The 13839-nt window shown below is 38.2% G+C and overlaps 1 protein-coding gene across 1 annotated transcript in view; it reads right to left on the bottom strand.

Annotated features, from left to right (window-relative positions):
* The window catches only part of SLC26A7 (solute carrier family 26 member 7), a 113052-nt gene extending 100283 nt beyond the window's left edge, over positions 1 to 12769 (bottom strand). Inside the window, exon 1 of the mRNA XM_057497903.1 lies at positions 12228 to 12769. Within this exon, the coding sequence (XP_057353886.1) occupies positions 12228 to 12420 (193 nt within the window). The 5' untranslated portion in view covers positions 12421 to 12769. The remainder of the gene's footprint in view (positions 1 to 12227) is intronic.
* Positions 12770 to 13839: the final 1070 nt, after the last annotated feature.

Below are 13839 nucleotides of genomic sequence, written 5' to 3' on the forward strand. Positions count from 1 at the left end.
ATTGGTTGACTACCACATGCTAAACTTTACACTCACCAGGCTGAGTTTTTATGTCTTCCTAGCCTCCCTGAACTTGACCTCAGTCCTACCTTCTCAAATGTCTTGATTCTACCCACCGCTCTCCCATTAAAGTGCCACAACAGCTCAAGCAACATAGCAGTTCTCAGACTCCTTCTGTCCTCCACCTTCCACCTCCCCCATCCGAGAGGATGGCTGCTAACTGGACAGGTCAAAGTTGAACACTATAGAGAGGGCAAATTTCTTGATGGGAAAAGGCCACGTCCACACACATACATTTTTCTCTCTTTTAGGGATGTTTCTTCATCAAGGCTTACTGATATGATAAAAAAAAAAAAAAGAAGAAGAAGAAAATACCAGTGCCTGCCTCAAGGTAAGCTTTGGTATGTCTCTTATGTCTCTCTCTTTCTCTTTCACAGCACATCCAAACCTTAGCTTTACCAGGAAGAAAGAAGCACCTCTTTGACCTCAGGTCCAAGCTGTTTTGCTCCACTCCAGCTTTGCCAGAATTACGCCTTAAACACTAACTCAGCCGCACTGCAGGACATTCCCTAAATGTTGGAACTCCCTAAATGTTACATGTGTGTGTAATTCCCTTGAGGTCTTCTCAAGAGAAAGAGTGATTAGCAGGACTCGATTTCTTAAAATGCCATCTCACATAATACCACATGCCTGTAGCTAAGCAAGTCTTGCCAACCTTTTAAGCCTTCCACTTTTTTCTTTATATTGATCCAACTTTAACACCAAATATTCATTTCATGTTGCTATATAGATGGGGTTGTACCACTTTTCATGTCCCTAAATAAAAACACAGAATTCTTTGGCAGCTCCCAAGGTTATACAACCTATTCAAGGCAGAAAGCGGCTGAAACCAATACTCCACAAACTTTCATTAAGAAAATGTTTCAATCCTAATGTACCCACACCAGATTGATATCTTCAAGGCTGAAATAACAAGATCAGATTCTCATATACTTTTGTACAAAATTCTGAGGAAGGGAAAAATAATAAGGCCCTTGTGGGCTGGGGTGTTGTCTTATATTTCTCTGTCTCTTTTCAAGAACATAGAAAAATACTGTATATTCTTTCAGGCATTTTTTAAAAATAGAAATGAATAAAGAGCTCTAGGAAGACAGATTAGTATTCTTGAAAACAAAATAATTTGGTAGCAGTAGGCACTTCCAAGAATTACACATAAGAAATCAAGCCCAAACTTTATGGGTAGTGATGAAAGTTAATTCCCTCTGGCAACTGGTTTGTGGTGGTCTCAGCATTATTATTAGCAAACCACAGTGTAATCAGCTACCTGGTTCACAGCAACAGAGGCTCCAGGTTACATAATATTCCAAGTGGGTCTCCCAGGGTAACTTAGCATATATACAAGAGTCCCAACTGTGTGAAAACAAAATTCCTATAGGCACACATTCTCTAGGTTCACAGACAAGTATTGTTAATCCAAGACCAGTGGTTCTAGTCACTAGCAGAGTTAAGGCAAATTATATCATGCTTTCATCCTGTACCTTATTATATAGGTGAGATCTCACAAGAATGAGAATAAAGAATTAACATGATCAAGAAGCTTCATGACCAACACATTTATGAGCTTAAATATTAGAGGCAGTAAGAGATTGAAAATTTACATGGGGCAAGTAGCCACCAAAAGTTAAGTGAGAATAAGAAAGCTCCATCCCATGATCTCAAATATGATCTGCCACTGTCAACAAACACTGGAGTACCCACCAGGTGCTAAGCAATTTGAGGGGAGCTGAAAGGGTTTCACAGGACTCTGGACCTTCATTGCTAAAACAAGGATGATTGTTCACCCTAAGACTGTGAATAGTCCCTGCCCTCAAGGAACTTATAGCTCAGGAGAAAAATCAAATATAAATCAAAACAAATGCAGTAATTAGGTGGGGGCACCATGGGAAACAAAACAGGCATCAAGCACTGTCTGAAAGCCTCCAGATCTCAGCCCTAGCTGCTCTTTATACTCCATTGTTTTTTCATTAGTTGAAGAAGCTAAGGCCCACAACATTAAGTGACTTTCCCTAAATTCCCCAGAGATTCTGACTTAATTGGTCTAGGGTTTGGGCATGGGTATTTTTTTAAGTGCCAAAAGAGATTCTAATATGCAGCCAAGTTTGAGAACTACTGAGCTAAACCCAGCCCTGAAATAAGCTAAGATATAATCAGATGAAGGGGACAAAGGGAAAAGAATTACCCATTTAAGAGAAGCAGTGTGTACAACTGTCCTGAGGCAGAACAAGATCCTATAGAACAAATGAGCAATTCAGTGTAGCCATAACATAAGATGAATGTAAGAAGAGATGTGGCTGGAAAGGAAGGTGAGATCCAGATAGTGAAGGGCCTTACGAATATTTTCAAAAGTCCAATCCTGTGTAATAATAGGACAGTTGGCAAAATATTTAGAGCCATATTTGCCTCTAAATAGTGTTTGCTTTTATATTATGTATCTCGTTCTTCTGAATGCTTTGATGGATTTGGAGAATCAAGGTGTCCTCGAGCTGAGTTTGAGAACATCCTGCTCTAGATCTGAGGAGCATGAATGACAGGAGTGAAGTGGTAGTGATATAAAAGGATAAGTAAGAACAAAAAGGTACCCTACAGTATGGGAGAATATATTCATAAATGACAGATCTGATAAGGGGTTGACATCCAAAATATATAAAGAGCTCACACACCTCAACAAACAAAAAGTAAATAATCCAATTAAAAAATGGGCAGAGGAGCTGAACAGACAGTTCTCCAAAGAAGAAATTCAGATGGCCAACAGCACTTGAAAAGATGCTCCACATCGCTAGTCATCAGAGAAATGCAAATTAAAACCACAATGAGATATCACCTCACACCAGTAAGGATCACCACCATGCAAAAGACAAACAACAACAAATGTTGGCGAGGTTGTGAAGAAAGGGGAACCCTCCTACACTGCTGGTGGGAATGTAAATTAGTTCAACCATTGTGGAAAGCAGTATGGAGGTTCCTCAAAAAGCTCAAAATAGAAATACCATTTGACCCAGGAATTCCACTTCTAGGAATTTACCCTAAGAATGCAGCAGCCCAGTTTGAAAAAGACAGATGCACCCCTATGTTTACCACAGCACTATTTACAATAGCCAAAAATGGTAGCAACCTAAGTGTCCATCGATAGATGAATGGATAAAGAAGAGGTGGTACATATACACAATGGAATATTATTCAGCCATAAAAAGAAAATAAATCCTACCATTTGCAACAACATGGATGGAGCTAGAGGGTATTATGCTCAGTGAAATAAGCCAGGCAGAGAAAGACAAGTACCAAATGATTTCACTCATATGTGTATAAGTATAAGAACAAAGAAAAACTGAAGGAACAAAACAGCAGCAGAATCACAGAACCCAAGAATGGACTAACAGTTACCAAAGGGAAAGGGACTGGGGAGGATGGGTGGGAAGGGAGGGATAAGGGTGGGGAAAAAGAAAGAGGACATTACGATTAGCATGTATAATGTGTGGTGGGGGCACGGGGAGGGCTGTGCAACACAGAGCAGACAAGTAGTGATTCTACAGCATCTTACTACGCTGATGGACAGTGACTGTAACAGGGTTTGTAGGGGGGACTTGGTGAAGGAGGGAGCCTAGTAAACATAATGTTCTTCATGTAATTGTAGATTAATGATAACAACAACAACAAAAAGGATAAGTAATGCTGGGGAGTCTGAGAAATTCTCAAGTCCACACCTACATAATGGGTGCAAGCAGCAGGCAGCTTCATCTGCTATTTCATTCAGGAATATAAGTCCTTTGTTGTTAGATAACTAGATTTAAATGAAGGTGGGAGGAACCTCTCAATTATAAAATAAAGTCTTCTAATATTTAAATGTTGGTTCTCAACATTATACAAGCCAATAAAAGCACAACTGTAGTTTCAGTTCCAGGGAAGTATTTGGAGTTCTAAGAAGCCCTGAGGGAAGGGATGAGCGGGATGACAAGGGAAAGTGAGAGAGACCAACCAGATGGTGTGGAGCTCGGTGCTCTGTGCAGGGAAGTAGCAGATTAAAAAGTCAATTACAATGGTGTAACTGAAGAAAATTAAGACAGAGATCCCCACTTTCTAACTTAAAATTTTTTGCTGTTGTATCTTGAAACAGATCATAGAAGGGCAAAATTATAAGCAGGAAGACATCTAACTGGCAAGAAATGAATGATGGTGGCTCTTAAAATAGGAGCACAGGCTCAGAAGTTGTCCTAACACACCCCTCTGCTTCATAGAAACTGTATTATCTGCATGACAAGGAAATAATCAGCTTTCCTCCAACTGTAAAATATAGATAATAAACTATCAAACAGGTTAGAACAAAGATTAATGGCTAGGATATACAATGAATGTTTAGCTCATTGTACGGCACATTTTAAGTATGTAGCAAATGTTACAATACCTACTATTACTGAATAAGTTGCTGTAAGGCCAATGGGCACCAGATATATTTGAGGGATGTGTTCATAGAACTTAATTAATTGAATATAGCTGTTAACGGGTAAAGGCAGTAAGACTCCCAGACTTCTAGCATAGGCAACTGAGTAGATAGGGATGACTTTCAGCATAGTTAAGAAGAGAGGATAAGGACTGATTCTGAGACAGAATATGACATGTTTACTTTTAAATATGTCCCTGGGAGATGTTCAGATGGTGTCCAACAGGCAGCTTCATATTTATATCTATAAGTAGGAAGAGAAAATTGGGCTAGAAATATATTTTTACAATTCACCAGCAGAAAAGTGACCATTGACAGCAGGGAAACAGATTAAGTCCTGAAAAACAAAATGTATATAAAGAATAGATGATCAAAAACAAAGAAGATACAGGGCTGGGCGTGGTAAGGATTAGAGATGCATCTACTCTGAGGGAGGCGAGCAGAGCCGAGACAAAAGGAACAAACCAAATGAAGATGAGCTGGCCTGGTGACAGCTTCATAGTGCTCTTTCTCTTTTATTTTCCCCTAGCTTCAGTAAAACCTCATCCAAACATTTTATCCTTGTGTCATCTCTGCCACATAGTCAAAGCTGTTGTTTGCTGATATTCAGGCCTGTATTAAAGTACATCTGTCCTCTTTCTCTCATCTCAAGCACATCTAGCAGGGCCAGTGAGAGGCTCCCCTTCTCACTCTGGAAGAGCAGGAGCTCTGCCATAGGTAATTCCCACTAGAAGAGCCCTCCTCTGCTCTCAACTAGAATCTCTGAGTTTTATTTTCGCAAGGAAGGTAAACGTCACCACAGGAAGGGGCAGCCTGAGGTGCTGATGTGAAGGGAGGCTCAGGCGTTCTGCTGGCCAGAGTCAGCCCAGTCCCCCTCAGGTTGTATGTCTATTATTCTAAGCAAACCAGGGAACAGAAGTCAGTAGCAGTGAGAGATGGAGCCTGGAAGATTTAGGTTTCAATCCCTCTTAGCAGTACTGCAATTGTGGGTAAGTCACCAAATTTCTTTTCTCATGAACATATAAAGTATAATTATATCTATCTTCCTGAGGTTTGTAGAATTAGAAACAATTTATGTAACACATTTAAATTGTAATAACACTCAGATATGTAGTTAAGGTCACTAGACATAATTCAACTTCAACCTAATTAAGAAATGAAAAAAGTGTGTTTGCACATGCAAGTCAAGGGTATACTAGCTGTCATCAAGACTTGTTTTCTCTGCTATGCCCTTTGCTGGGTTGGCTTCCTGATCAGGCTGTGGAGGTCCTGGGAAGCAACAGAGGTGCATCATCCTTACTGCGAGGAGTCTCAGCACAAAGGAAACTCTCTCTTCCTGAAACATCCCACCCATGCCCTGGGATCCAGACTGATTGCACCACTCAGATCATTTGTATTGCCATTACCATTCGAAAACAAAAAGAACATCTTGTTGTATAATAAATCCATACTCTTGTGTCTAGGGACAATCTCATCCCTGAAGAAGTCACCAGTCAGGTACATAGAACTGTACTAATTATCAAGACTTGAGCCACAAGCCTTCACCTGGACCAATAACTGTGTCTGGATCCAGCTCTCAGCATGGCTGCACAAAAGCATCTGGGACAACAGAGAAAAGAAGAAACACAATGTCTGGGAACTACTCCCAGGAAATCTGATAATCGCTCAATGATGGAACCCTGGTACGTGTATTTGTTTAAGCCCCAAAATGGTGCCAATGGATCTAAAGGTTGAGAATCCTGGTCAAGAGGGACTCAGCCCACTGACCAGCCTGGACTCCATCATGAAAGTCAGAATTGGAACCTCAGCTAAACCACATATACTAAAAATGGAAGGCAGGTTGTCCCCCCCTTAAAATCCAGGTATGGTTACTAAAAAAAGCAGGGATGAATCCTATCTGACAAAAACAGACATCTAACACTAAGAAGGCTAAACACCTTATAGTCACACATACTTTCAATCTATTTTGTTGCAAACCTTGCCAAGTTCCTGACACCCTAAAAACACCCTAAAAAGGAAGGTCACGGTTCTTCCATGTGAACAGCCCTAAATGTTAGGGAGCATTATTCTAAGTGCAGAAATACATAAATGGCCCTAAAAAATACAAGTCACCATTATTTTTCATTTAAGGAAAATAAGAAAGAAATTATAAGTGCTGAATGAAGCCTGCAGCTAGAGTGAGAGGATAGGTCATAGGATGAGGGGAAATGGAGAAGAATGGAAAAGCCAGCAGTGTCCCCAGCTCCTGGGTCTATTTTTATGGGGGTCATGGCAGGTACACTTTAGACTTATTTAGGAATATTTAGCTGCCATTGTTCCTGGAGAAGAGAAAAGTTACTAGCAGGAAGATATAATGATTAACGGGGTTAGGTTAGAGATACATAGCTAATGGTAGGATTCTTTATCCTCAAGGCTGAGACCATGCAGGGAAAAATTCCCAGACAAGCCTTTAATCTTCCCAATGCAGTATGCTTCAGGAATTTCCACTTATTGTTCCACATGTCACTAAGCTGCCCTCAGGAGTGCAATGAAGCTCAGCTTCCACACATATGTTTTGGTGCCAGTAATGCCACATATTCTCCATAATTGTAAGAAACATCCATCTTTTGTCTGCGTCCCAAAACACTGTGGTTTGAACATCAGGCAACCCTATGGCAGCATTAAATTTTCATGGTTTGGAAACAAAAATCCTAGGTGATCCCTTGGAATGCAAGGCAAAACATTCTCATATTCCTCCTCAGTGGATTAGCTTCTTACATGGCAAGCCATGCATTTTAGTTCTCTGCCCTGTCTCAGCGCTTGAGTTTTCAGGTTGCAAACAAAGAAACTATTTCCTGCTGGTGCTCATCCAGCCTAGAATGTGAACCAAATACTCTAGAGTAAACACTGCTTAGCTTGCCAACCATGTTAGTGACGTGTATTGAGTCAATGGCATTCTCTACAGTGTTTGCCCATCTTCAAAATACATTCTGTACATAGGCCCTACAAGATGTCAAAGAGTATTGTGGCAGATGCCAACTATAATGGCTCTTACCTGATGTTAATTATATGAGTTTTCAATTTTTTAAATGTTTTAAAAAACACAAAAGATTTCTAAGAATATAACACGGTGAAAGGGTAATCTGAAGTTTCTCTTTCTTTGAAATGAGCACATCTCTACTTAAATGTATTTACTTTGAGGAGGGAAAATCACCCCTTTAGCAGTCCTGAAAAGCCTACGGACTCCCTCCAAGAATACTTCCTTAAAATAAATAACAGAAAATACATAGGATTATAAAGAAATGAAGTATATTAGAATACATGAGTCCAGGTTCACAGAGCAAAAGGTTCTGTGAATCTGTTAAGAACCTAATCCTAAATAATCTCTCCATAAATTTTTATTTAAGGGTGAGTTCAAGGCATTTCAACAAAACATGTAGAAAGTGTCTCAGCAGGGGAAAAAAATTCAGGCATTGATAGGGTTAGGCAGGGAACGGCAGGAGCAGAGGGAAGGGTGAAGTGTTTATGCTGGTGTCCAGGACTGTGGCAAAATGCAAAATTCATGTCCTGCCGGAAGCAAGTAGGGTCTATGAATGTCCAGCAGATTTTTGACACATGGGAATGTGGTCCTTGTGTGGCCATGTATTCTCCTTTTTCAAGAGAAGCCAGACATCTGGATATTAATATGAACTATTTGCATTTGTTAATGTTGGCTAGAGAAAAAAAACTAACACTGCTTGGGACAAAGGAAACATGCCTTTCACCAATTTGTTTGGAGGGCAGCAAGCTTTAAACTTCAGGAAAGTAAGAGGAATTGGAAGAACTACTCATATTTTTTTAATGTATTTCTTACTATCAGTGCCTTTATTGCATTTATTTTTCAATCCTAAGAATTAATTTAAATTTAATTTCCTTTTTAGAGAGGCAGCATGCTACCACAGAATAATTAGAGGTTTGGGGAGCTAAATGGTTTTTAATTCTTCCAACAAACATTTATTAAAAACCTGCTTCTATGTGCCAAGCAATATGCAAGTTGGTAAGAATATAAAGATTAAAACATTGACTTTGTTTTCAGAGTGTACAGACCAGTGTGGAGAAAGTTAGACAAAAAGATTATAATACATTCTGTTAAGGCCTATCACAGAGATATGTAAGAAGTAGGAGGGAAGTAGGTGGAGAAAAAACAGACATCTTACCAGAAGATTGGGAGGGATTCTCAGAGGAGAGATCTCTTCATGGGACCCAGATTATTAGTGATCTAATAATAAAGATTATTCTGAAGAAATAGGCTTTTACCTTAGAAGAACTAGAGGGTCACTGAAGAATTCTGAACATGGAAGTGGTATGTTCAGATTCGTACAGTCACTCTGGCTGCAGTATGGAATATGGCCTACAGGAGGAGACAGACGATGATATCAACAGTTCAGACAATGAACTGAGCTGGACAGTGAACAGCAGGGGGCATGAAGTAGGACTTCTTGGTCAGAAAGATATTTAGGGAATAGAAACAATAAAACCTGATGGCTGATTGTATGCTAGTGGGCAGGGTGGCTAAAGAGAGGAAAGAGTAGAGAATGACTCTTGAGACTGTAAGAAGCAGTCTAGTATAAAGGGGCATTTTATACTACTTGGAGCCAGACCACTTGAGTTCAAATTCTAACTCTTCCACTCATTTGCTGTGCAACTTTAAGGAAACTATTTATTGTCTCTGAGTCTCAATTTTGTGAATATGTCAAATGTTCTTACAACAGTGTTTACATTTGTTCCTGAAAATTACTGTGATTATTATTATTATTATTATAATCCTAGTTAGGATGGTGGTGCCATTCAGTTTGTCTTAGAAGACTAAATACTGCTTTTGAAGTGCTTTTAGAAGTTGCTAGGTGTGCATAAATATTTGTAACATTTTATTAGCCCAGTGTTGGTAGTTATAGCTTCTTATGAAGATGAAATAGCCTAGGTGACTTTGGACAAGAACCAAGGTCTGAGTCTCCAGGACAGTGATGTTTAATAGGAGATACAGTAAGAGGAAAAATCTGCAGAAGCTCATGAAAAGAGAAGGCCAGAGAGGTAGTAGGAGAAAAACAAAAGAGCAGTGACTAAATATCAAAAGAAGAAAGAGTATAGTCAACACAGAAAATGCTGTAGAGGAGACAAGCATCTATATTTAACAACTGGGAAGTACTAATAAGGTAATTTAAAATGGTTCCTTGCTATTTGCTATAGAAAAGAGACGTTAGTTTCTATTATTCTTCTTAATTTTATATGTATTTCTAGAGAAACAAAATGAAAAACTGCTAAATTGAACCATATAATTTTCCATATTTGTTGGTCAAAGAAATGTTGATTTCAATAATTTTATATAAACCAACTATGTTGAGAAGCTGAAACACTGCTTCAAAGATTGGTAGAGTAAAAACAAGTACTGGTGCTTATTATTTGTGTTATGATGCAAGAGCAAATATGACCCCTTTTTTCTTCTGATTGTCCTAAAGAAATTGAGCCGATAATGACTGCAAATACTGTCTTCACACAAATAGAAGGCAATGATATCTAAAAATGCCCTCCTCACTCTATATTCTACTTATTTTCCTTGTCAGTTTCTCTTTGAGTCTAAAAACTGCAGTGATGAAATCTCCATGCAACAGTAATTTGAAAGGAAGAATATTCATACCTTTCCAAAGAAATGTGTTCTATTACTAATAACATTGGTATTATGAAAAAGTCTAGTTATTTTGGCATGTAGAGTATAAAGTATGAAATGTTAAGAGTGTTAGCTTTGGATTCAAGTCCTGACTCTACCACTTATCAGATATGAGGTCCAGGGACAACTACTGACCTTTCTAAGTCTCCATGTTCTCTCAAGGAAAATGACTGCTGTCTTTTGGGATTTTATTAGAATAGGGCAGGTAAATTATATAAGGGGGTTACTACAATGCCCCTTACAACAAATGGTAGTTTATGGAATTTCACTTTTTCTCCCTCTGTAGTAGGCACTCATGAGGAAATTCAAGAGAATTTTATAAGAGAAGTATTTTTAGAGGAATTTGTCTTTCATTTACCAACAAAAACTTTTAAATTTTTTCTGGTGGTGCAGCCTCACCCAATCTCTGGTAGGCTTCCCGGAGAACGGGCAGCCCGATCCATAACATTCCAAGACACAAGGGCTGAGTAAGCTTTGTGCTTCTCATCATTTGGGGGTTGGCTAATGTGTTTCTTCACAACCAATGAAACATGGCTCATAAAACAAAATCCCTCCAAATCTACACCTTGATGAGAGCTATACAATTAACTACCAAAGACTTACACATAAGTGTAATCACTAATGATGAATCACCGGCATTTTTATTATATCCCCAAATTTCCTTATTAACCCTGTATTTTACAAAAATAAAAACACTTTATTCTATTTTTAAAATCTATTTCTCTTCCACTATAAGTTAAGGCAAAATAAATTTGTAAAATATCTGAAACTATCCTGCAAAAAAAAACCCTCATAAGTTCTTCACCTAAGTTTCAAAGTATACAGTAGTGGCTCATTTTGAATTTAAAACTGAATACAAACAAGACTGAAAATGCCCTAACCTGCTATTTACTTTGCATTTTTATGAAAGATTACTATGCTTTGCTATTGGCAAAATGGTCATTAAAAATGTAATATAAGACTATTCAGGGAAATGAAATCCCATAAAGTATGATAGTATTATGGATCTTAAAGTAAAGCCACCAGTGCAGATGTTCCTAATCATACTAAAAACATAAATACACAAACCAGTTTGTTCCAGCTGCAGAATAATTCAATTAAAAGAGTGCTTATAATTTAACAGTATGAATAATGGGTCAAACCAGGGAGGTAGTGAAACTGCAAGGAAATACAAATCTACAGAATCTATGCCAACAAAAGTGTTCCAAATTCTCAAGGCTGAGAAATCAGTTCCTTTCTTTGTTACAGGTAAGAAATTATACCTGAACTAGTAAAAAAAAAAATGCAATGAATATACCTTTAAAACATACACACACACACACACACACACACACACACACACATGCATGAACAATAGTTAACTAACAGCTTTCACCAAGAGAAACACCTATCTAAATACAGTATATTATTTAGAATCTGCTTTAGGAAAGTTAAAATCAGGCTTTTCATCAGTTTAATTTCTTATTGAGAAACAAATACAGTATGTAATGTGATACAGGATAAATCGGCATGCACAGTAAAACATAAGCTCTAAGGACATACAGGATTCTCTTTGCAAATAATGATCTTGGCAAAGAGCCTCCTTTATGTACAGCAAGCTCTGTTCCTTGCTTTAGCAACTCTCAAGGCTACAACAGGTAATTGTGTGCTGCTAATTAGGTTTATAAACAATGTATTCAAGCCAAGAGATATTTTATAGCTTGATTCAGCAACAGTAGGAAACTATCAGCAAGGTCAAGCTATAAAAACTCATGTCCTTACAATTACTGATCTTTTATTCTAATATAACAAGAATTCTAACATTGCAAATATGTAATGCCATTCAAAAATAGGTTTAGTGCTTAACAGCTATCAGAAAATAACTAGAACAACAAAAAAGACAATCAGGAAAACTTTTGTATACAGATACTCAATGTGTTTATTCCCCCAAAGTTAATTAAATACCCAGTTCATTAGCCAAACTGTAGAACTTAAGTAACAATACTCTTCCAAGAAAGCAAAGTGACATTCATTCTGCGTGAAAGAGGAAAACCAAATGCAATACATTACCTTGTGTCACCTGTTGAACTGCCAACATTATACCAGACACAGTGTCTGGAAGCAAGTTTTCTCTCAGATTGTAATGTGGTGCCCATTCCAAAATAGGTAGCCGCCTTCTACACCACTGTTTAAAGTCTTCACAATGGGGGGTATGCATCTTGCTCCAGAGTACACTTTTCTTTTTCCTCTTCGCCCCTGTCATTTTTCAGATTCCCCCTTGTAGAAGTAAACTTCTTTAGACAAGAAAAAAAAAGCGCTGCAGAACACCTCCTTTAAATGCCAGGCTCCAATTCGTCTGTGGTTTACAATGTCAACGCTATCCAGAAAAATCAATAAAAGAGAGAGGGAGAGATTAACAGAAGCACTTAAATATATGCAACCAGGCTGTATGTCTTATTATGGTGCAGCTGATTATTGTAGATTAAAAATATAGATTAAAACCTTGAATTCTTAGCTAAATGAAATGGAGAAATGGTTCCTGTTAGTGTAATATTTTTCTGACCTTGGAAAAATAATGGGTTCAGTGTTAAGTTGATCTAGAGCTCTCTCGCCAGTAATTCCCCTTATATTCACTGTAGTCCTATGTTTTTGGCTCCAATCCCAATGGCTAATGAGGTAGTTCTGGGCGTGTGTTGGAAGTGGGCTGGGTTATGCTAATGAAACCAGGAAGCATTCAGCTAGTCCAGTCTCTCCCTACAAACTATGCAAAAATGTAAAACTGCCAGAGGGGTCTATCGTGCAAAATACATTCAGAGAATCTAGCCTTACATCTTTGGGAGGTATATATTTTCAGTATATCAAATGGCTGCCAGTTCTACAAAATTCAGGAACATAAGAGCATTGCTTAATGCCCTTATTTTATTTGTTCCGTGGGAGATGAGATTTTCATTCATACAGAAACATTCAGACAGCCACTGCCCACTCTGAGAACAGAATAGCCAGTTCTCATAAACAAACTGAAATTTCATCTCCTGGGTTAAGAAAATAAGCATCACAATGAACAAATACTTACAGCAACAGTTCTTCCCTGTCCTGAAATTGTTCATTCAGTTTTTTCTGTTTCTCTAAGTCATATAATTTTCACACTCACATTACTGTTAACTGAAATTTCTTGGGAGTAACGTATGGTTCAAACTATTGTTTGAAGTGCTCCCAACTTTTTTTGTCATGCTGCCCTCTTTTCACATGGCTTTTGGGGGATTTCTGTTTTTTAGAAAGGATGTTACCCTTTATAATAGAACAGACAGACTGTCAAAGATTTTTATTTTATGATTATTCTCCCCAGCCCACAAGAGACAAAGCCTGCATTTATGAGCTGTGCCATTGGAATTAAACCAAAGAGCCAATATATTAACAAAATTGTGAAGCCAAGAAAAAAAATACTATGTATATAGTTTGCTGCTGCCTTTAATACCTATTTGTCCAGAATGTAAAAATCTGGTTTCTGGAAGACTTTAGAATAACAAAGTACTTGGATCCCTTGTCTCTTTCCAAGGTCCCCTGCTGTACCTTTCCCAAGGTTTTAAATATAGGTGAAGAGCTACTCTCAGCCTTCCAAAGATGACATCACTGGCTTTCCATCTCTGCAAAAATACCATTCATTTTAAATCCAGTGAATTCT

The sequence above is a fragment of the Manis pentadactyla genome, chromosome 3 (assembly GCF_030020395.1).
Source record: "Manis pentadactyla isolate mManPen7 chromosome 3, mManPen7.hap1, whole genome shotgun sequence".
NCBI classification, from domain to species: Eukaryota; Metazoa; Chordata; class Mammalia; order Pholidota; family Manidae; genus Manis; species Manis pentadactyla.